The sequence below is a fragment of the Crocodylus porosus genome, unplaced genomic scaffold (genome assembly GCF_001723895.1).
Source record: "Crocodylus porosus isolate Cpor-Errol unplaced genomic scaffold, CroPor_comp1, whole genome shotgun sequence".
NCBI classification, from domain to species: Eukaryota; Metazoa; Chordata; order Crocodylia; family Crocodylidae; genus Crocodylus; species Crocodylus porosus.
This window is the reverse complement of record NW_017728931.1, coordinates 65,924,498-65,949,543: the sequence shown is the minus strand read 5'-3', so window position 1 is coordinate 65,949,543 and position 25,046 is coordinate 65,924,498. Positions and strand designations below refer to the sequence as shown.

At 40.6% G+C, this 25,046-nt stretch overlaps 1 protein-coding gene across 3 annotated transcripts in view; it reads right to left on the bottom strand.

Moving 5' to 3' along the window:
• Nucleotides 1–1,962: 1,962 nt before the first annotated feature.
• Nucleotides 1,963–25,046, bottom strand: part of KITLG (KIT ligand) — a 100,686-nt gene continuing 77,602 nt past the window's right edge. For 2 of the 3 annotated variants that reach the window (XM_019545263.1, XM_019545265.1), the window contains exons 6-10: nucleotides 23,871–23,954; nucleotides 8,696–8,805; nucleotides 7,949–8,025; nucleotides 5,634–5,716; nucleotides 1,963–3,219 (exon numbers count right to left, since the gene is read on the bottom strand). In XM_019545263.1, coding sequence (XP_019400808.1) covers nucleotides 5,677–5,716; nucleotides 7,949–8,025; nucleotides 8,696–8,805; nucleotides 23,871–23,954 — 311 coding nt within the window. In that variant the 3' untranslated portion in view covers nucleotides 1,963–3,219; nucleotides 5,634–5,676. Of the gene's footprint in view, nucleotides 3,220–5,633; nucleotides 5,717–5,827; nucleotides 7,562–7,948; nucleotides 8,026–8,695; nucleotides 8,806–23,870; nucleotides 23,955–25,046 lie in introns of those variants that run through there. The other variant, XM_019545264.1, reaches the window with a different exon arrangement.

Here is a 25,046-nt window from a genome sequence, read left to right as displayed (position 1 = left end):
CCTAAAGGTGTATTTCAACTTTGTGACCCTCACTTTAAAAGGCTCAAATACTTAGTTCAAATCTCTGAAGTGACAGGAGAGGGTGAAAGGGAGTGTAGAAGAACCAGGAGCTGTCAAAATGATTATGCAGCTCAGAGTACATGTGTTACTATTTCACTTTCTGCTAATGGATGCTATTTACATTCAAAATGAGAACAGTGGTGGTTATGTAACGTTTGTGAGTTCAAAAGGGTTGTATGTGGGGGTTCTTCCATTATTCAGCCTTAAATTTGTCTTGTTCTGTGGCAAAGATGAATGTATGTGGCATTAGTATAAACACTGTAATATAATTAAGCTTACGGACTGTTGCTTTTGGAACATTTTTGCAGTAACGTGTTTCTGGATTAACTGTGTTTTGGTTTACACCATTGTTATCCAGAGTACAAGATATATTTTAAACTTAGAACAAAACTGTAATTAGGACATTGAAGCCTAATTTGAGAAACATCACCACGTATTGCTCTAAAAGTTTAGTGTTATATTATTATTCATTTAATTGTCTTGAAAGATAATTACTTAGGAAAATTAGCATCCCTATGAGCAGAAAATAAATATTGGAGTATTATTAAATGGTGGGAGCTTAGGAAATTGCTATAAGATTTTAAGTGCATAGTTTCCTTGAAAATATAGCAGATTTTGGCAATGTGAAATATTTAACATTTTAGTAAAGTGCTCAGGTATAATTCTAGTCATTTCTTTATTGTTGGGTTTTCCCTCTTTGTCAGAACCTGCATTCAAGAACTCTCAATAAATAAGGTGCAAGTCCAAAACATGAGGTCATGCTGAACTTCTAAAAGTAATTCTTAAAGTAGATTTGCAATGCAGTGTCTGGAGGACTAATTAATATAGGCATGTTTAATAATCATATTATACTAAACTGCTGTTGGAAAAATTCTGCTATTTGGTTTAATAGTTCTAAAATTTGCCTAATACCTGATTTTTTATTTCAAGTGAACTGGTGGGTACATTGCACCATTTAATACCCAGGATGTCAGTGTCTTATTCTGACTCACATCAAAGCTATCATGAATTAATCTAAGGGTAGATCTGCAGTTGGTGTCACCTGTCATGGCTCCATTGATCTTAACAGAGCTGGGACAATTTTCACTAGCTGGGATTAGACTCTTAAGCCTTATTTTGTTGCCAAAACAGTGGAAACAGGAAAGTTTGATCCATGAGATCAAATCTAGGCCCCACTTAAGTCAACTGTGGTTTTGCTATGCCATCTTAAAATGTCTGTAAACATCAAAAACCTTTATAGAGGCTGTCCGGTTGGCAGCCTGTTGGCTGCATCTAGTCCCCTTCACAAGGGGTTAATGTGAAGTCTGCAGGCTCCCGTCGGACCACTGCTCTTCCCATTGCTCTTGCTGCTATGGTGGCTGGAAGCTCTGGACTTCCCCTCTTTCAGCTTCAGCTTCCTGGGAGTAGGGTGGCACAGTGTGAGGGGTGCCAGGGGAAAGGGAGAGGTCTTTGCTGCCTGGAGCCAGGCTGCAAACACAGCTGGGAAAGTAACCAGGCTGCATGCAGTGAGGGTGGGGAGTAGTAGGTGGACCCTAGGAGGGCTGCCCCCTATGGTGTGTGACCCATGTACTGTATGGCTTAGGGCTCTGGGCCCGCCCCCTCCCCCCCTGAATTTGGGCAGCCCTGAGCTTCATAATTAGCCATAATACTTTTTGTAATGTAGCACTCAGATCAGTATATAAGGCATATTCCTTTGACATATCATTGATAGCAAATTTAGATAATAATGAAAGCATCTCCATTGCTGTTTGAAGATTTAAATAGAAGTATTTAGAAAAGTTAGCTAACTTTGTACAAAAATTAAAATAATGTTTGCTTTGCTAAAGCAAGAGCTTTTGTTTTAGTCAGTTTTAATTAAACTGTTACTGGTTTAGTAGTCAGCTTTTAAGCAGTTTGTCATTTGGGTTGACCCACATCTATTTTCTGCAGTAGAAATCCTTAATACAGATAAATATTTACTGTCCACTATCCAGAAGCAGCCTGTACAAAAAGGATGCACAAAGCATACTTTGCAAGTGCTAGTATAATATTTTTAGTGCCAACTTGAAAATGCATGCCTGACAAGTGTTAGTTTATTATCAGTCTTGTATCTGTAATACATATATTCAACAACAGCAATAGAAACCAAAGACAATTGGAAATAAAGCCTTCATCTTTTTGTTTAAATATAATTAACATTAAAAGAATGGAGAATGCCAGATTATAAAAGCTTATTAGTCAGTTAAAATACAATGCAAATACGCTGACATACAGTAAAAGCTAAGCTCACCCTCAGTATCTTCCAGACTTCTGAAATTTTATATAAAAAGTCAACATATTGGTGGCATGGATCATCAACATTCAGAATAGGTTTCAATAGTTCGTTTTTATGCCAGACACTGAACGCAATTCAGACTCTTTGCTTTTTGTCCTCTTTCAATGACTGAAAGCCTAACTGGAGTTGTCACATATCCAGTATTTATGCCAAATGTCAAAACTCCATCCTGTTGCCCTCACCTGCTCTTGATCCAGTATTTGCTTCTCTGAACAGAGACCACCAGCCCTGCTAAAAACTGTGGAGGCTTTTTGTAGTGGGCTTACATTCACATAGTGCCAGAGAAACCACATCTCATTTTAGACGTGATACAAACCCAGGCCCGTTATAGATGAAAAATGGTCCTTTGCACCATCTTACTTGCAAGTTTTACAAGCAGTATTGAAGATATGTTGTTTGTATCCATTTCTGCATTCCTTGTCAGTTTCAGGAACTCCATGTGAAGACACCAGGGTAAAATAAGAGGACAGACTGTGAATTAGGAATACCTTCTTCCCCCTGACATTCATTGATTACATGTATCTGGAGGCATTTCAAAGAACATTTTTCAGAGTATTTGTTTGCCAGACTCAGCTGAAACTAATACAATTAAAGTCCAAAAATGCCACACAAGGTAGTTGTTTGCATAAAATAAAGTCCTGCTCAGTGCACACTCTCTTCTCAATGTTGTTTAATTCAGTATTGGCTTCACAGTAACAATCACACACACTGTCCTTATTTCTGTATCATGAGTGTGGAGTTATGGGCAGCAACAACAGATGCAGACTCAGTCTGTCACTCCAGAAGGAATATGAATGTGCTTAAAGCTGCTTCATTTATGAAGCGAACATGGAACTGTTATCTGCCTGGAAAAAAGGAAATTGTGATTTTTGAAGGTTTTATTTCTCTCATTACTACTTGCTAGCAAGTGAATCATATAAAAATAGAGTACACATCTCCTTTTGAGAATACACTATTATCCCAAAGCACTCTGCAAAATATTTTAAGAGACCTGTTTTCAGTTTCATGTGCAATGTATTAGGCCTTGCAATACCTGGAATGGCATACCTCATTCTTGCAAGCACACCTATAAAGTGCCCTGTTGTAATCAGTGGAACTACTCACCCACATGTGTTTTCAGGATTGCTACACTCTTGTCTTTGGGTACAGAGTAGTTGAGCAAAAGTCTTTCAAAAAGTTACGAACAGTACCCATTATCATTAGATCAGCAAACATTTATGGGTACTGTCTGTAACTTTTTGAAAGACTTTTGCTCAACTACTCTGGCACACAGTTGCCTTCTTTGTTAAAAGACAAGGAACATGTGGAAAGAATTGATCTCTGAATCCTGGACTGATTATGGCTAAATGAATCAGAATCTACACTTTGACCTGCATCTGGAAGTGAACACAAAAGTATGAACTATAAAACATGGATCACCTATTTATATTCTCAGAATGGCCCATCTCATTAAGAGGTAAAGAATATTCAGCACCAGTTGAATTTTCCAGACACATTTCAAGTTAATGATAGCACCGTAAAAAGTTCTACATCAGAGAGGACCACCCTTCTCTGCCAGGCTCACGTGAAATGAAGAATGACAATAGACTATAGAATCATTTAAATGTCTAGGGACAAGAGAAGTAAATGCACCAAGAAAGCTGCAGACCATGCTGGCTAATGCTGCATACATAAATCTAACAGAAGGTTTACCCACATCTCTTTTCTCTTGGATTTAGCATCACTTTTATCTTACTGAGGTTTACTAAACACACTTTACTTCCTACTATCTTGAAAGATCATCTGTAGATTGGTGCCATTAAACTGTGTAACCTACGTTTTCCCCCAGAGGCTGTATATACACAATGAATAAAAGTTGTGAAAATAAAAATGTCAGTTTGTGATATACAAGGTCTCTGTGAGGGTAAAAGTCTACAATTTTTGTTCCTGATAAAAATCAGAAGTACAATTTAATATTTTAATAGTAGTTCTCCTATATCTTGAATCAGAATTATTTTTTCTTCTCCATGGAAAATTTTCCCTTACTCATTGCCTTTTAACCATTAATCTGTTATGTTCAGGCTGTAACATTTAAGCTGCATGTCACTTGACTAACTCAAGGTTAACTATATAGTCAGTAATAACACCTTATATGTAAGCTAAGAATGGGACATATGAAATAATTCTGCTGCTTTTAAAAGCAGGTGAGACATATTGTTCATGAGTACATTCACTATTGGAACTGTTTTGTGTGTCTGCTCCTATCTTGAAGTAAGTAAAGCTTATACCAGAATGAAACACCCATTAAATTACCACAGTTTAGTTTCAATTTACTGAGGAACAGAGCAGACTGATGGAACATTTAAAGTGGAAAAGCTTAATCAGTTAGGCTAGGGACAGCCATTACACATAAACCAGTTTAAGGGATCAGAAACTGGTTTAAACCTGTAACAGAACAGACATCCAGTTTGAAAACGGCTGAAACCAGTTTGAGATAAATCTGGGTTGAATGTAGTATCAGACTTAACTGATTTGGCTCAAACTGGTTTTTGCAACATCTGTCCCAGATCTTTTGCTGGTTTAAGCTAAACCAGACACCCCCAACATCCTGCCATGCTCTCTGGGCTGGGTAGGGCTCTCTGTTCCACAGCAGGGCTGGCCCCTCCCCTTTGCTCCATGGCTGGAGCTCTGGCAGAGACTTGCAGGCACAACAGGTACTGCAGGCTTCCCTGTGCCCCACTCTCACCCCCCTCTCACCACTCGCTGCTTAAGCACAGATCCCTTCCTGCTCTCTCCCACAGCACAGACTGTAGCCTTTGTTTTCTGTGTAGCAGTGAGTACAGAGTGAGGCTTTGTTTTCTGATGGGGTGTTAAATGCTGATTAAAGTACTGATAAATGCTCTGTTATCAAGGGGGTGGGGGAGTTCCCTAATCACAGTGTCCTGCCAGGCCTTGGCAATGCCTCCCTCAGCTCAGTCTGTGCAAGGGAAGAAAGGGCTGCTCTAGCACCACCCCCCATGGCTTCTAACCTGAAACACTGCAGGCATGTGCCTGCATTTCTGGGATGTCTGGTGGTTACAAGTGATTTAGCCTAGCTAGGTTAGACTAACCTGCAAAATTGAATTAATTCAAGCTCAGGCTTTTTGAATGTCTGTCCCTAGACCCAGTGTATACCTGTTAAGTTTATCCCTACTCCACCTTTATAGTCACTATCTATTTCATTAGCCAAAAATTATGAAGGTTACATTTGGAATCTTAATCATCCTATAAAAGAACTTACCAATACATGAAACAGTAACAGTGTTGGAGAAAAAAAGCAATGGCTACACTTGTAAAAGCTCCTTTTCTTTTTGCTGCAACATACTGGAAGACAAAAACCCCCCCATTTCCATAATGATAACATTTCCAAGGCATGGTAGCAGTGAAAGAAAGGCCTCATGTATTAGTCACCCCTCTCCTACCCCTACCCTCATATTTATAAGCCTCACTGGCATGTTTGAGAGTAATAGTGATACACCCCTAAGACATATATGCTGTTAAGTTATGCTTAGTTATAGTACAATATTACACTTTCTTAGTGGGAGAAGGGAAAGAAGAGGTAATATTTTACATTTTTAATAATACTTTTGATAGGGAAAACAACCTATTTTACCTCCTCAAACAGTTGCCTCTCGCATTTAACTAAATGGTATCATATCTTTTGTTCCCTGAAACAAGATTTTAAACTGCCTCCATTATAGAAGCTCAGTTTCAAGAGTCACAGTACAGATGCTGGGAAAGTTATTTGTAGTAACAGTTATATTTTATGACTATATAGTCTTTCTTCTTTCAATGAATGTTGCATGAATAGGCTGACATTTACAACGTTATTAGCTATTTGAAACTGGTTAAAAAATACTAATAAATTCAGTATAAGTGTTCACAAGTTATTAAAATTAGGAATTTAGGAATTGGATGTTGGATCACTATCTAGTCCAAAAGATTTTAGAACAATGGCCAGCATCAGTTGTTTCAGAGAAAGGTGTAAAAAGCCTATAATGGGCATATTTTGGAAATTCTGACTCCAAGAATAGTTTTTATCCTAATCTCTTATAGTTAAGGATAGAAGTAAGACCTCAAGTACAAGGTATAATATACCTTCCAAAACTTTTAAAAATGAGTTATTATAACACTGGATATTCCTGTTACTTACTTGTTTTTTTGAATTTCCCTTAAAGTTTTGCTTATGCAATTTCCAAAGGCTACTCTGAACGTCTTAAATTATTTATTATTAGTGATATGTAAGTACTTAAAGCACATAGATTTTTTCTTCTTGCCAAATGCATTAAACTTTAAAAAAAAAAAACCTTAGAGGAAGCAAAAAGATTCAAGATGGCATTTCGAACATACTTATCTGAGTATTCATAATACTAACTGTGGTTGTTATTGCTAGTCAAGCAAATTCTAGGTACTTATATGGTCCCCATCCTATAGTGAGGTGACAACAAATTCTCATTTATAGAAAAGTTTATTAAACATATTTAAAAAAACCCATATTAAACATATTACAACTACTGTTATAGAGAGTTGGTTCCTGCTCAATATTAATCCAGGTCTATGCAGGACAGTAAATGAAAAAAATCCCCTTCTATTTGCTGATCCCCATATAGGTCTAATCATATTTGGGATTGGCTCTATACCATGCACTGCCTTCAATGCAGAGTGCTTCAGTACTGTTATGTTTTACCTCTGGACATTTCTCCTGATTTAGCAAATTTCATCTTGAAGCAGTGAGTACAGAAAGAAGGAAGTCAGTTGCATCTAGCATCTAGCCTTCCCTTACAGCTAGCATTGATATCAAAACCCCCAAAGGGAGACAGGCCGCCACTATCTGCCTTTCTCGTTCCTCATGCTGCAGTACCTGGTTAGTCCTTTTATAGCTGCAGTTGGACAAGAATCTGGGAATCCTACAAGGGACCTATTATGAGGGATAGGGTGAAAATGGTATAATTTCTCTATCAGCCACTGTCACACGAGAAAATTACTGATGGAAGAAAAGGAAGTTAGTTCTCTACTCCAGTACTAAAAAACAGAAGCGATGATGGACAGTTCTGATAACCTGAAGGAATGTGATCCCAGCCAGTCTTCCTCAGTCTTCATTTCTAATTTGTTGAGGAAGAAGTAGTCTGTAGCTCCTTCCCATGCTCTCAACAGTAATTTCAGTGAAAGCTGGGAAAAAAAGGTGGTGGACTTTGCCATTCAATGTACTCGGAATTCTGTAGCAGAATTCCCTCCCTTAATATCACACGCAGGCACAGAACTTTCCGGCTTCTGAGTGCTTAACTCTGCAATAGTAATGTCCCTTTAATGGAATTTTTGTATATAGAAAAAACATAACATTTAAAATTAAAATAGAAGCACGCTTTAAGGAACATGCTTTGGGCACAAATTCTTCCTACTGACAAAGAATCTTGACATTACTTTTTCTTTTCTCTTTTTTTTTCTTTTGGCTCTAAGCACATCTATCTGAGATTGCCAGTTCTTAACATTTCTTTCAAATTATATTTTATTATTTAAAGATAAATTATGTGTGAGGATTGAAGTGGAGCAAAATACCTTATCTCATTTTCTTCTTGACAGCCACTATCCCGTTCAGTTTCTTCACTTTCTGGTTTAGATTTGGGATGTGTTTTCTAGGAGCAAAGTCCATTAAATACAGATGTTACTTTATAGTTGTATTAACAATTATAAATATTCAGTTATGTTTTTCCATACTAAATGAGACATTTTACCAAATTTTGTCAGCAGTAAGATCCTTATGCACTTCTTATGTCAAATGACTGCTTGAATGCATGTTAGAATGCATGTGTGATAGAGCTTAGCTATTATAGGTATGTACATTTTAGTATGGGTGTATATACATACACAAAATATATACACATATAACATTTTTATATATTAGTGTGTGTGCTTGTGTGTATATAGACTGCTACTTATTATCATGGCGTGTGTGTGTGTGTGTGTGTGTGTGTGTGGGATAATATTCCATGATAAATGGAAGTAAAAGGACTGGCACATAAGGTCAGAATGGGACACCTCGGCTCATGGTTCCTTAATTTTTGGTCCAATGGTATTTTGTTAGTTTACTATCACTTAAGATATTTTAAAATTGGTGGGGGGAGGGGCTAGGATAAAATTGGTGGGGTGGGGAGATTAGAAGAACAAAGAAAGTTTGAACGAAGAAATACAAATTTGAATGGTACGTATTTCACATCATAATGAGATGATTCTAGTTATGAAAATCAGGAATTCCTACAGGAGTAATTTAAATAGTGCCTCTATACAAACACTGGTATTTCTCACCTTCCAGCATACTGCTCCCAAAGCAAGGCCAATAAGAAGAGAAAACAATGATGGCAATGCTATGCTTATCCCTTGCAGGCTAGAGCTGCTAGTGTAGTCAAGTGTATCCTCTGTAATTAAAAACAATTTGGTTAGTGAACACAGATTTATGAAAAAAATATCTTCAGGGTATCATTATCAACAAAACTACATTTATGTACCACTTATATAACATGGTAGCTCTCAGTATCCCTGCTAGCAAAGAAAAACCCTGCAAGATACAGCTTCAAAGTGCTGTTTGTTGGATGTACTCTTCATGCAAGTATTTTACAGGGAAATTTGTTACCATTGCATAAAGGTACTTTTCAGAGCTTTGAAATCTATGCTTATTAATTCTATCATTAATGTGGGTTTTTTGGTCATTGGTAAAGTATACTTCAACAAGTTTCTACTCTCTCCATCCCCCATTTATTGGATATTCAGTCCATAATATCTTGCAAGGTTTTATTTTATAAACTGAAAGTAACTCATTAGAGAAACAGATGTATATTACTTCTATAGATTTATATTATTATTTAATTTCTGCAGGACCTAATGCTGTGGTAGGCTGGCACTCTGCCCAGAGATCCAAGCTGGCAGATGGCTGATTAAGGATACTGGGGCTGCTCAAGAGAAGTTAGTTTAACAAAACTGTCACAATAGGTCAGGCTTTCCTCCCTTCAAATTTCTGTAGGAAACTTATTGATCTCAATGTGACCAGGCCTTTTTTAAGTCTGGCGGTGTGCCAGTTTGTAGTTACCATTTCTTGTAGCAATGTTTGTCTTTAAGGTTTATGCAGGAGGTCCCAACTCCTGTCCTTTGAAATGCACAAGCATTTTGACCTCAGCAGGAGTTGTGTTCATGCTGAAGCCAAAATCTAACCTCCCAGTTGCTTAATCAAGGGAAGGATGTGGAAACCCCTATGGAGTATAGACCTAGCTTCCACCTTATAAAATGCAGACTAAGACACAGGAAATTTTTTATATAGCTGCCTAGTGCCTACCTAGTTTTAGTTCATATCTGGAGCTGGAGGCTGCAATTAAAGTGATACATAATCAAAATAAAAGGGAAAGCTCTAAAAGCAGTGGAAAAAAATCACTGAGGTTAGATAACCAATTTGGAACTCAGTGTTGACAGCATGTGAAACTACTGAGCAAGTGATGCATGCAAAGAGCAAATTATGGGAGTAAGTAGCTAAGACATACTGCCTTAAACAAGGGTATACATGATATATTGTTAAGCAGCCTTTAAAATGCATAACTTAAATTAGAAAGGAGCCTTCTCACTTTTGATTGGTGATCAACTGTAAGGCCTTTCTGACCTACTGGTTTTTACTTTACAGTTGCCACAAAGATCCTTTCTAGCCTACTCCATCTTTCATGCCCCAGTGTAAATACACTTTAACTATAATGTATGGTTTTACAAAGTTTGGGTCCTAAGATGGGTTGAAATTTACAAAGATTCTGAAGGTCCATCAACACTAAAGGGAAATGCTGGTTAAGCAGAATAAATAACTGATTATTGGAAACATTGAAAGGATACATTTTTCTGTGTGGAAGGTGATTAAGACTGCTAAACACATTAGGAAAGCTGAACAGAGGAAAAGACTCTAAAGAGAAGTCCATTCACATCCCCTCACAAAGAAGGCTGCATGAATGAGCTAGTCTATAAGGTCCCACCCAACCCTGTCTCCTATAGAGGCGTTTGTTAATCTGGTCTCTTTTGCCTTTGGCTGTATTGCTTCCAAAGCATTTACAGGAAACAAAGAACTAACAGGCAGTCTATAAAACTCATCTTTTATTACACCTTCACGCTATTCAAATGGATTATATATATTTACTGTGACCTATTTGAATAGTGGGAAGGTCTCTCTTTCTCTCTCTCTCTAGGCATAGGAGGATTTGCTGACCTGTATTTTAGAAAATTTAGGGCCATGGTTCCTTTGGTATCTGAGCATCATGGAGCTATGACCCAAATGAGGCATCATAAATAATCGAGAAATGAATCTGTATTATAATTTTATCTGAATGCAGCCAGATCATATTCTTAGGAGCATTTGACTTATGGTTCTTGTGGAAGAAAGAATTCTGAATTCCTTTTACCCAGTCATATTTCCACATACAACATCTACCAGTTACACAACTAAAATATGTAATTACCTCAGGCTGTAGGTACTCCCATTTTTAAAGCTTTACTCAGTATATACTGGGGGAAAAAAAGTGAACAAGATTCCAAAGAAAGGCATGTATTTCTGAAGGTGACATGGAGCAGAAAAGCTATTTGATAGTGTGTTACCTGAGGTAGCGTCTATAACTTACCAAAATCTGACCACCTACTCTATATTGCCAAGGTCAGCAGGCAATGACAGGTATGTAGACATTTACATACACTTTTAGCAAATATCATTCAACACAGTGAGTTATAAAGGTATTCAGGCAATTGCTATATTTTCAAATTTGTTAATATGTACTTCAGAGAGTCATTACACCATATACAAATTTGATTTAAAATCACATATAAAAAATTCAGAAAATCTTCCTTTTGGCAAGAATTCATCCATTTAATTTTCTCTTTCCTTTCAGATTTACGCAAATCTTAAAAGGACTATTTGGTTAGCTTTATATAGGATGTAAAACATATAAACATAAACAAATACACACGACTAATCAGGTCCTGAAAAAGTCTTATCTATTTGATAATGCTTTCAAAGATTACTTGAGGTTTATACAGTAATGAACTGCCAAGAGTTGGGAGACTGAAATTAACCATGAATTGTATTATCATGTGCCATTTATTTCCGATAACATTTAAAATGGTGCAAGTAATCTAAAAAGGAAGAAGTTTGGCGCCCAAGGAAATCTAAAGATAGATCAGAAAACAAGAATGAGGAACTGGTACAATATAGAATAATAGAAAATGAGAGTTGGAAGGGACCTCAGGAGGTCATCTAGTCTAACCCCCTGCTCAAAGCAGGACCAGCCCCAACTGGATCATCTCAGCCAAGGCTTTGTCTAGCCAGGTCTTAAAAACCTCCAAGGATGGAGAATTCACAACCTTTCTGGGTAACCTGTTCCAGCGCTTCATGACTCTCCTAGTGAGAAAGTTTTTCCTAATATCCAACCTAAACTTCTCTTCTTGAAACTTGAAACCATTGTTCCTTGTTCTGTCATCTGCCACCACTGAGAACATATAATAATACATTCATATACTTATATGTTAAGTATGTTAAGTAGGTTATATGTAAACTCTTCTCATATGAATCACAAAGCACAGATAGGTCTTTAAAAGCAGGAATCTTTTTCAGAGTAGAAAGCAGCCATGCACATACGCTCAGTATGGGTATTTAGTGCTTGTGGGATGGCATGAAGGCAGAGTGCTTTGTGTGACTGGCTGATCTGAGCGGTTAAATTTCACACTGGGAGAGCAGAAGGCGCCATGGCATGAGAGAAATGAGACAGAGGTTGATTACAGTCATTCTGATTTTTATTTGAAATTTTTATTTCATTATAAAAGAAATTTCAACCCCCAAATGTGGAAAGAATCACTGAATTAAGGTTTTGGTTTCAGCAGATTTAGGGCTTACTTGTTTCTACATTTACCTTCCCTTCATGTAATCACTAATAGGCTTACATTCCCATAACCTTTAGATATTTCAAATGGTGGAAATAACTAGTGTGTAGTTGCTTTCAGGCTAGGGACAGATATTCAAAAGCCTGAGCCTGAATTGATTCAACCTTTGCAGGTTAGTCTCACCTGGCTAGGCTGAACTGGTACGTAACCAGACAGACATTCTCTGGACTGAGGAAATTCAGGCACATGCCTGCAGTGGCTCAGGTTAGAAACGGGGGGGCACTAGAGTAGCCCTCCCTTCCCTTCCACAGTAGTGAGCTGAGGGGGGCATGGTCAGGCCCTGGCAGGATATTCTGTTTAGGGAGGTCTGCCTGCAGCATCCCAGGCTTTTCCCCACTGGCTGCTCAAGTGGCTGGATTGTTGCGAGATTCTAGCTCCCTGCTAGCACTCTGGAGGCAAGGCAGGGAGGAGAGGGAGGGTGTGCAGTACATACATCTGTTGATGATATGGAGCTTTTCAATATCCCTCCTTGCTTCTTTATACTGTCTGCAGCAAACTGACAGGCAAGCAAGCCCGCAGGAGGTTGATAGCAGTGGTTATCACGCCACCAGCAAAACAACAGCTTCTCTCCATTGCTCCAAACTCTTCTTAAACAGCTTACCAGCTGATCTGTTGATTAGCTCCAAAAAGCCTTAAGTGATCACTGTTCTGTCATCTGTCCCAGTAAATTGGAGACACACAAAGACACCTTCGCATTAGCTAGCATACCACATGCCTACGGTACCTGAGGCTGGGGTCTGTGGTGTGGGAGATGGGAGTGAGGGCCCAATTCCTGCTTGAGCAGTAAGCAGCGAGGGGGAAGTAGGGCAGGGGGAAGCCAGGCAGGCCCTACTGTACATGCAGTCTCTTCTGGAGCTCCAGAGAGGGAGCAGAGGGGAGGGGCAAGCTCTGCTGTGGAGCAAAGAGCCCCACCCAGCCCAACCCAAAGAGCATGCTGGGATGCTGTGGGACTCTGGTTTATCTTAAACCAGCAAGGGGCCTGGGACAGACATTGCATAAACCTATTTCAGCCAAATCAGTTAAGTCTGATACTACATTCAGTCAGGTTAATCTCAAACTGATTTCAGCTATTTTTAAACTGGTTCGTGTGCACTGAACATTTGTTCTGTTACAGGTTTAAACCAGTTTCTGATCACTTAAACTGGTTTATGTGTAATGTCTGTCCCTAGCCTTGATGTTCATCAAAGTCTTTAGTTGTCCTTTGGTTACCTAGCCATGGACTGAGAGAAAGAGAATCTGAGAGAATAAATCCTCCCTTGTGGAACCAGGTTTACCTTCCAATAACTACAAGCAGTTCTGGGAGCTTTTCTGTGCTGGAGCACTGTAGTCAGTAATAGCAAAAGTTACATGTCTTGAACATGATATATGTTAGAATTTGCATGAACTTGAAGGTTATAATATAGTTTATTTCTGGAACTTGATTGACAGAGTACAGAATTGAGGGGTTTTTGTAAATTGTCACTGGTAGCAGTGGCAATCCCTCACGGTAGAGAATGATCACTCTCATGGGTCAAGTGAAAAGTTGTAAATTAGTCTACTGATAGATAGACTAATAGCTGATCCTAGAGCTGCAGACTCTCTGGGAAACACCACAGGTGGTATTTACTGGGAGGGTTGGACCATGGATTTCTCAGTGTTGTTTCCTTTCCTTCCATTTCTGTCATTTTTCTGCCTCCAGGGTAGGATGGTTTCTCTCACAAGATGTAGCCAGGTATCCCTGTCACGGTCTAGTTGTTTCCAATTTGTGGTGTCAATACTGCACTTCTTAATGTTCACCTTGAGGGTGTCCTTAAAGCATTTCCTTTGGCCCCCACATGTCCTTGTCCTTGGTTGAGTTGTGAGTATAGCAGTTGTTCCAGAGGCACAGGCCCATAAAAGGGGGAATCCTTGCTCAGAGGCAAACCCCAGGCAGAAAGAAGAAAAAGTAACAACTTACCTGTTGCAGGGACTGGGAAGAGTGGGAAAATGCACAGCAGGGAACCGCCCATGCAATTCATCACCCGTGCCTATATTCAGTTCCCTGTCTAGTCTTTTTTTCTGTTGTCAAGTTCCCTTGGCAGTTGCGGTAGCAGCATCTTGATTTTGGTTTTATGCCGGGTCACCTTAGAGTGAAGGGCTTGTGGTGAAGGTGTTACTCATATTCCCCTTTAGGGACAGTCCATTTGCCGCCCCAGTGAGAGTGGGTTAGCATAGCCCTTAGCGCTAGGCCAAGACAAATGGGACTCCATCTAATAACGAGGACACAATGGCAAGGGGCCTTTGTGAAGGCTAACAGCCTCAGATGTGGGCAGCACAAGGCATCAAGAAAGACAGGCTCAAGGGCCGACAGTGACCAGACCTTCCAGGTCCAGCCAGGGTCCAGGGGTCCTTGCTGGCAGGAGGAGGGGCAGAGGCCCAGGGAAGATATCAGCAGGAGGTGGCTGCAAGAAAGGATTAGGAGGCCCATCTCCAAGGTTGGCACATGGCCAGGGTGTAGGGGAGGTTGGAGCCCTGTGAATGCCTGAGACGCAGGACTGCACTGCAGGCATCATCTGAGGTGACCCCCTCCACTGAAGTAATACTCAAAGTCATGGCAGGTGAGTTTGGGGGTCGCTCTGAAGACAACCGAGGTACCCTCCAGGGCCTACATGAAGGCTCCTGGTTGGCCAGAGCAGCGGACCAGGCAAAGGCGATGCGAGAACATACCATCAAAAGGAGACGGGCACACAGTTGTTTTAGTAAACATACATCAGGTATGTACACACCAGTGAGGACATTGGCACTGTGTGATGATCCTCCCACTTTATGCCAAGGATCTTCTGGAGGTAGTGCTGCTGATGTTGTTCCAGACTTTTCAGGTGGTCCCTGTAGGTCACCCAAGCTTCACAGCTGTAGAGAAAAGTTGGGATTACCATAGTCTTATATAGTAGGAGCTTTGTTTGAATCTTGATATCCTGACCATTGAACACAATATGATTCAGTGTTCAAAAGGCAGAGCTGGCACATTGGATCCTATGTAGGATCTCCTCATCGATGTTGGCCTTCTCTGAGAGATGGCTGCCAAGGTATGTAAGCATTCAACATTCTGCAGCTCCTGTCCATCAGTGAGGATCTCTGCCCAGGAGAAGATCGGTCTGGAACAGGCTGGTGAAGCACTCTTGTTTGTCTGATGTTAAGAGTCAGTCACAGTCATTGGTATACTTAAGAGAGCAATTAAGGGCCATTTGTAGGTCTTCTTCTGTATCAGCACTGGCAGCACAATCATTAGCATACTTAAGAATCACAATCAAGGTTGAAGTAACTTTGGTTTTGTCATGGAGATGGGAAAGATTGAAAAGGTTCCTTTCCCTCCTGTACTCGGTGCCAATGCCATGCGGCAGACAGTCATGGATGAGTATCTTGATGACTGCAAGAAAGATTGAAAACAAAATTGGTGCAATCACAGAGCCCTGCTTGACACCAGTTTAAATAGCAAAGAGCTCCATAGAGGAGCCATTGCATAGGATGGAAGCAGTCAGCTAGTCATGAAAGAATCTTAGGATGGTGATACATTTCCCTGGCATCCCAGCTTCAATAAGACCTCCCATAGAGCCTCACGGTTAACAATTAAAGGCTTTGGTCAAATCAATAAAAGGCCATATATAGCTCCTGGTGTTGTTTCTTAGCATTTTTCCTGGATCTGCTATGCTGCAAGATGATGTCCATGATGCCTCTTAATGGTCTGAAGCCATACTGAGACTTGAAAAGTATTTCTTTAGCAAGATGAAACAGACAATTCAGCAGAATTTGAATAAGGATCTTCCCAGTGATGGAGAGGAAGACGATACCTTGATAGTTTCCACAGTCAGATTCATCTCCCTTTTTAAATATGGTGACGATACTGGCATTCTTATGTCAGTGGGAATTTCCTACATTTTCCAGATTTTGGGAAACAGTGGGCACATTCACAGGTGAAATTAAAGTGATGCAATAAACTCCAGAGCAGTTGGAGCTGGAGTAAAGTGCTCCTGGGTGCAGCGTTACATGTGCACCCGGGGCTGCACAGCACTTTTATCCAGGGCAAAGCAGCCCTGGGATAGTAGGTGTCGGGGGGGTCAGCCCCAGGTGGTGGCATGAGGGCTGGCTGGGTCACAAGGGTACAAAACATGTGGAGCCATGTGGCTAAGTGGTAGGCAGCTCCCACATTTTAGCACCCTTGTCACCATCAGCCCCTGTCACCATCTATATGTACATTTTACATGTGTAGATAGTGACATTTTACTGTAGAGCTAGTTAGTCAACTCCACAGTAAAGCACATGTGTAAATGCACCCAGTGTATGGATCGCATTGGTCATAGTTTTCCTACCAATTTTGAAGACTTCAGCTAGTATGCCATCAGGGCCAGACCCTTGGCTGTTCTTCATCTGTCTTATTGCCTAGTGGACTTCTTCAGAGGTTGGTGAATGGGCAAGTGCTTCCTTTACTGGATGCTGCAGGATGGATTTGACAGTTTCATCAGTCACTGTTGATTCTCAGTTCAGGACCTTTTGGTAGTGCTCCTTCCAGTGGTTTTTTATGGACTTGTTGTCTTTGAGGAGTGTACTGCCATGGTCAGATCTAAGTGGGGTGAATCTGCAAGACCCTGGCCTGTACACAGCCTTAATTGCTCTGAAGACACTCTACATTCCATGATTTTCAACATATTGTTGGATTTCTTTCACTTTCTCTTCCCATCATGTGTTTTTGATTTCTTGACTCTTCCTCTGGGCTTCAGGTTTAAGTCAGTAAAAATTCCCTGCTTCTGGATGTAGGATGGTTTTGCCGGTCAAAGAAAGATTTTCTCTTCTGATCTAGAAGGGCTTTGATTTCAGTGTTGTTTTCATCTTGCTGAGATATATTTGGAGGGCTTCGCAGTGTCTAGGGGTCTGAAGGCATTTGATGTTGTACTGTCTTCAGACTTATTTGGGTTGCTTTTGACATTTCAAAACAAACCTAAATGGACATGATTGATCTCACTAAGTGATGATCAGGCTAGCAGTCATTGGCTTGTCTCATAAAATGCATGATATGAACAACTTTTACATCATGCACTCTTATAATGACATAGTCAAGGAGGTGCCATTGTTTCAAATGGAGGTGTTGCCATGTTGTCTGAAGATAGTTTTAGTAATGACAAAGGTAATGCTCTGCAAATTTACTGAGTAAGAGGATGCTGTTGGAATTGGCCTTGCCCACTCTTTCCTTCCCAACAGTGCCTTTCCACATGTTAAAGTCCCAGCCAACTTTTGGATTGGAATCTCCAAGGAGGAGGATTTTATCCTCTTTCAGGATGATAGGATTTCATTAAGGTGAGTATAAAGCCTCTCTATTTTTCCTGGGCATTGAGTGTTGGGGTATATGCATTGATGACAGTAGCACATAAATTGTTGGTCCATTGGAGGTGGAGAGTCATGAGGCGTTCATTAATGCCAACAGGAAATTCAGTCATTTGGCTGACAATCCAGTTCTTAATGGTGAAACCAACTCTGTGCATTTGCCTGTTGTTTGCAGGTTTCCCTGTCTGGAAGAACACATAGCAACCCCTTCCTCCATCAAATGGCCTACGTCTGCACATCTGGTCTTGCTGAAAGCAACGATACCAGTGTTGTATCATGAGAGTTCTCAGGTGACAATATCTGTTCTACATGTTGGTCCATCGCTGCTCAGGCCATCTATTAGGGTTCGTACATTCCAGGATTCAAAGGATTTTTTTGTGTTTTGACTGCAATTCGAGTGATCCCCTGGAACTAGCTATCTAGTGGGGTAAGATAAGGCGGGACAGCCTATGTTTGGGGCACCTTTTCAAGCCCCCTCCCAATACAGGGTGAGTAGAGGGAATCCTAAAAAGGATTGCTCAGTTGGATTTGCAGCTGCCAAATCACCCTCCTGTCCCATTCCAAGGGTAAAGCTGCCTGCATGTGGATCCATGAGTAGAGACTCCTGGTGATCATTTTGTACTTGTCACCACTCATCCATTGTCAGGAGACTTTGTAGAGGTTATAGGTACTGGTGGTTGCTGACTGTGATAGATGTTGGATCCAGTGGGAGAAGCCCGTGCCTGTGCCTGACCTGTTTTATGCGACGAGGCTGTTGCACATTGGCAAGAACATGGATCTTGGTGGAGGAGAAAACTGTGTCCAATGACAAGGAGATCCAAGTGGACAGGGGTTACTCTTCCACTGCAGTCTTCATCCATCTTTGCAGCCACTGAGAAGTATGCCTTCTTCATCTGCCTGCTCCACCATTAAAATCTTTATGTTATGTTGGACTCCTCTTCCTCCGATACCTCACCTTTGACCTTACTGCAATGGGAGACCCTATCAGTGTAGAAGACTCCAAATGGTATTCCTCTTAGGGTCAACAGTATAAAGTTATATAAAGTTGCATTCCATGAAGGTAAATTCTGACAACCAGTTATATTGATTTTAGAGAATGTACAAATTGTGCTGGTATTGTGAGTGGGGTTTGCAGTTACCACAAGTTATTACTGCTGGGCATTGTCTACACTACACTAGTGATGCTAGAAGAACTCCAGGTCTGCTGATAGAACTCTCAGTGCATCTACATCAAAATCTTCTTTGTGATGGCAGAGTTATATTCCCTCTACCAAGTGGAGTAATGCCTCTGCTGCCACCTGGGAACAGGCAGGAGTAGACACTGTCATACCAGCTGACTTCTGGGTCCCTTCAGCCACCAGTGCCTTCTAATGGTTTGGCGGTCATGGTGGCTGCATTCTGAAGTCAGAATTTGTTATGACAGAGCATAGTAAATATAGACATAGTTTTGACTCCCTCAGAATGTAAAGTTCTCCTCTGAATATGTCTATAAATTCTTTAAGATCTATATGTACGCATCAGTACAAGCCTGATGCCTCAAGACTCAAATAGAAGCAGCTGATACATGACAGGGGTACTTCCTTCCTTCCAGGACTTACACAAATAAAATGAATACTCGGAAATGAATTCCTCAGAGATTAGAAAGTCTGTCATCTTACTGGAGTGAACTTGAGAACTCTATCAAGCTGAAATGAATTTAAGATTTATTATAATTAACATTAGGAGTAGGATCCAGAGGAGGTAATCTGCAAGCACAAATGAGTTTAAGACTGAGAGCCCCATGAGGAGGTCAGTGTGGTCTGAATGGAACATGTAGTTTGCAGTCTTTGTAAAATCCCTACACAGTACATTAGGAACTTGAAAGCTCTGTAACAGTAAGTTACTAAGGGGCATATGCTGACAGGTTTTGGCACTGTTAACCCTCATTAAAGTGAGTGAGAATTGAAGCTTCCTTATACTACTCAGAAGTATTGGTTCTGACTTAGCACTTCACGGTATTGGGTCCTTAGTAGGGTGTGCGAAGCGGGCTGTATTCTATTTGGATTCGGATTTGACCCAATTCAGGGGACAGTGATTCCATTAGTTGATCTGGATCACTGTTTGGATTCAGTTCGGCTGAATCCAAATCTGAAGATTTGATTCCAGTTTCAGGAATCAGTGATTTGGCCACAGACACACCTTTACATGTTTTTTCTACATACCTTGAGGTACCAGGCATGACTGGTGGGGTGGATGGACTGTCCCAAAGGAGCGCGGGGGAGGGGAGGGACCCACATACTCACAGGTGACCCCCTCCGGCTCAGCGATCGGCCATGGGGGGACCCCAGATGCCCCCCAGACCCAGGAGGTATCAGTTGCTGAGCCACAGGTGGTCCCCTGCACGCTCCATGGTGGACATGGTAGTGGACTGGACATGATTCTGGTCCACTTCTGGGTCCATCACTGAGTGAGCTGGGGACCCCCTCCCTCCCATGCTCCCATTCAATGCTCCATCTGCCCCACCATCTGAGCATTGGTGAGCCACCTGGTACCTTGAGATATGTAGAAAAAACATATAAAGCTGTGTCTATGTATGAATCATTGACTCTCTCCAAATTGATTCGGAGGGTCCCGACTCAATTTTTTCAAGCTGACCTTGAAGACATCCTTGAAGCACTTTCTCTGCCCTCCTTTTGTACACAACAATTGAACAATTGGCAGTACTGCAAGTTAAATATTTATTTAAAAAATTCAATAAGATAGATGGTGAAATACAAAAGTAAAGCACTATTCTGAACAAGATGAGTTTATCTTTTTTCAGTAAACAAATAATTTTATTTAGGGGTAGGCGGAAGGAGAAGTATACTGAAACATATAATAGCCCCACATCCTATACAACCTGATTAATATAGCACAACTATCATCCAGACAAAATGAGGATGGGATCAATTGCCTGGATTCCCATTTATTCTTCGGTTAGTTTAAGTAGGATATATTTAGTGTAAATCTTGTCAGAAAAGAGAGGAGGAAAGGAGCTTAAGATGACTGATGGAATTTTTTCCTTTCTGCATTCTGAGAGCACACTGATTTACTTACATTTTAATTTTATTAAGCTGCAGAAAAGTTCTTAAACACAGCTGTTGAAATAAACATTGATTCAAAATGTAAAAAACCCTTAAATAAAGCTAATTTCCTCATACGATACACAGAGTTCCATTTTAAATTATTCTTTTGCATTTCACATTTTTACCAAGTGCTGTTTAGAATTCAAAGCAGTCTCCAAGTCATTTTTTTCCTGTAAGCAGATTTATTAATAGATGCAATATGCATAATCTGTCATTCACCTGGAAGAGTACGACTGTAAACACAAAGAATTTCTATAAAAATAGTCTAAAATTATTGAAACCTTTTTCTTCTTAAAAATATCGGATTGTAGAGAGAAATGGTCATAAGCTCTGGCAATGTTTTTCGTGAAAATTTTCACGTAATTTATCCATTGTCTTAATGTGGTTTCAGTAGAGGGATTTATTTTCCTGATTCCCCCCTTTGCGTGCTTTTTCAAATGTTTTCAATGTTTTCCTCTCAAGCTTTTTGTGCGCACATTTTAAAATTATTTTAATGAAAACTGTTAGTTGCTATTACTGCCCCCTCTGTGATGGGTACCTCTATGTAGGGAGGTAGGCAGAGACTGCTCCAAGTCACGTATTACCCAATCATCCCTTCTAAAGACTTGGAAGCAGGCAGGGCAATGAGAGCCAAGGCTGAGAAAGTGAAGAGCTGGTGTGCTTGAGCCACAAGGAGACAGAGCCAAGAGCAGAATTGTAGGCAAGAAAGTGCTGTGTTAACTAATCCCCGCTGGCACAATACTGGGGGGAAGTATCTTGTTCTTAGTAACTTCTCCTGTCTCACTGCCAGGAGCTGCACATTTTCCCTTCATCACAGCAGACTATAACATGTTGCCTTCTTCAGCACAAGCAGCAACAGGCTTTATACTGTACTAACACATAATTCAATCAGATACACATGAAGCACGTAGAGTAAGTTAGAAAGAAATGTATAGTGTGCCATGGCTGATTCTGGGAAAAAGGAACAAGGGAAACTATTATACCCTAAGATGAGATGCTGGCAGAGAAAGAAATTACTTTTGGCATAGTATCAAGAACAACTAAGCAGAATCATAGAAAATTAGGATTGAAAGGGACCTCAGGAGGTCCTCTAGTCCAACACCTGCTCAAAGCAGGACCATCCCAAACTAGATCATTCCAACAGGGGCTTTTTTGAACAGGGCCTTAAAAAAAAAAACACAAGGATGGAGGCTCTACCACCTCTGTAGGTGCTTCACCACACTCCTAGTAAGAAAGTTTTTCCTAATATCCAACCTAAGCTTCCCTTGCTCCTTGTTCTGCCTAAGATCCTTTCCTTGCTAAGAATTGTCTGCTTCCTATTTCCCTCATTGCACACCATGTTCCTTCAAGCTTCTGATGTCTTCTTTGTCCACTCCAACTCAGAGGCAGCATCTACACAGGATGCTTACTGTACAGTAGCACGTTAGTACTGTGCAGTATCATCGTGGGGCATGAACTGAGACGCAAAGCTACTGCGCAGTAGTAATGGGCTGCTGTAGAGTCAGCATCGCCAGGAAGCCATGTGGAGATGCTACTGTGCCAGTTACTGCACAGTCACTTAGTACTTGGGTATGCAAATACTGAATGACTGCACAGTAACAACTGCACAGTTGGCATCTCATGTAGACATGGCCAGAATTGGACAAATTAGGTGATGTTCTCAGGGCCTCCCCCATAGAGAGAAAATACAAGATGTCAGAACATACGTTCCTCCTCTGTGCCTGGAAATGGTCCATTCAGGACCCGTTCAGACATCTCCCACAAATATCAGCAACACCTCGGACATGGACAGGGCTCTGACTCTGAAAGGAATTGGTGATTTTATATCTGGTCTAATTGTTTGGTCTGAGGGCTTACTAGATCTAAAGTATATTTTAAAGTTGAGATAAGTAAAATTGTTTTAGATTTAAAACAAGTTAAAAATCAATCCAAAGGCCTAAACATACTCCCGTTCTACCTTAAAAAATTAATGTGTTATGTTTCTAAGGAGCCTTCATTTTAACCTTAATCTTAAGTCATAAGTAGCAGTGAGGAAAGAATTTACCTCTTTATTTTTTTTAGGATTCTTTTAATTATTTTTTTTAGGGATTTGAGTAGGGGAATAAGACTGCACTGAAGTATCTTAGATGTGAAATAGGATTTGGCCCAAAAGTTTATATTTAAATACTTTTATGTTTCACCCCTCAAAAATGCACAAGTTAGATATCTTGCATTTTTAAGCTTGTCTAATTCTATTCCAACTATGCAGTTGGTTCAATAGAAGATATCACCCTAAAAAAGCCTTGCTTCTTGCAAGTTAAACAGGGCATTATACTCATGTCAAGCTAATCTCCATCTCTTTCTATCTGAACATGGCCAAATATGCTATGTGAAAACACTCACTGGTTTAGGTTGAATGGAGCCTGACATAGTAAAGCAACTATTTTAATTTCATAAGGCTGACTCAGGAAAGCTAAGCTAACAATATGAAATATTTTTATCCTGTATCTATTAATACATTTGGAGCAGCTTAATTTGTTGAGGGCCTGTGGTTAGTGAATCCTGACATTAGTGAATGACAGTGAAAAAATTTGTACATGTGACCATCTCCATTTGCAGGGGATATGTTCTTGTATCCCCTGTGAATGGTGAAATCCATGAATAAGGCACTGCATTCATGAATGCAGTGCCCCGGCAGCTAGTGGGGGAGGCACGGCTCTGGCGACAATGGCAGGAGTGCGGCAGAGGTGACGGGAACCTGGCAGCAGCAAGTGCGGAGCTCCAGAGGAGCTCCTGTAAATGTATAAAGTGTATTTAAAATGCGAGTTTGGGATTTGCAAATATCTGAATCTGCAAATGCCAAAACCACAGACAGTGAGGGTTTCCTGTATTCTCTCATTTCTCCAACCCACTGCAAAGCACAGCTGGAGTCTGACGATCAGATCATTCTATTTTGGTGTAATACATTGTATGCAGTTTACCACTGGATATTAATCTGATCCATCTGAGTTGCACAATTAAGACTCTTTTGTTCTTAAATGTTCATTAAAAAATTAACTATTTGTGTTAAATGGAGATATGCATTAATTTAGTTCAGTCGTAGTACTTACGGACACTGCTATCATTGTTATTCTTAAGGGAACTGGCAGCAACAGGAGGTAATGAAAATGGCTTTGTTTCAGTGACCTTGGAATCTAAATAGAAAATGAGTGTGTCAGTATAATACAACTGTAAACAAAATATAGCTTCCTTTATAAAAAAGGCTAAAGGTGGCTACTTTGCTCTGATTATGCAGAAAGTAGAAAGCGAAGCTGGAGCAAAAGACATATATACTGCAATAAGTAGGCTTGTTTATATCACCTAATATGGAACAGCACCAAAGAAATAAACCCTACCAACTCACTCCTACTCTGTATATGTGTAAGCATGACAATTAGTTATAGTAGATGGCAGTCAGAAGCCCTCAGAAACCCAAGGTGTACAGCCCAGTATCATTCTCTTTAGGCAGAGAGCCTGAGACTGGTGCTTGGGTGTATCCTTGAAGCCACTTGAAGTTGCTCTAAGCATGAATGCCTCATGCCTCCTGAGGCTGGGGGTGCATGGCGACCTCTCACAGACACTGCCAGCAGTGTCGGCAGCACACCCGCGTGCATCCCCTACACATTGTGAGTGGCTCTAAGGTCATTTGCCTTATCTAATTGTTAGGCTTGGCTGTCTGCAGAGTGAAAGTGAATGGGCAATGGTCATTTCTTTGGCAGTAGCCCTAGATAGCCAGATAGGTTTGATTGACAATCCCAGTGTGTTCATATATGGAACTATTCCAGAATCTCTCTTGTTATGGATGTTCCAGAATAACTTCATGTTTAGACAAACCCTTAAATCCTTAGATTATGGCAATAACTTACTTCAAGTTTTATTAATGTAACTGTGCATCTGCATATGCTGCCCTAGGCCTTATTTCAAGATCAAGAATGAGTTCTTCAGTGATGAAGAATCATAGATTCATATATGTTAGGGTTGGAAGGGACCTCAATAGATCATCGAGCCCGACCCCCTGCATAGGCAGGAAAGAGGGCTGGGGTGAGATGACCCCAGCCAGATGCCCATCCAACCTCCTCTTGAAGACCTTCAGGGTAGGGGAGGGCACCACCTCCCTTGGGAGCCCGTTCCAGACTTTGGCCCCTCTAACTGTTTCAGAGTTTATAGTTTCATAGTTTCTAGGGTCGGAAGGGACCTAAGTAGATCATCTAGTCCGACCCCCTGCCATGGCAGGAAAGAATACTGGG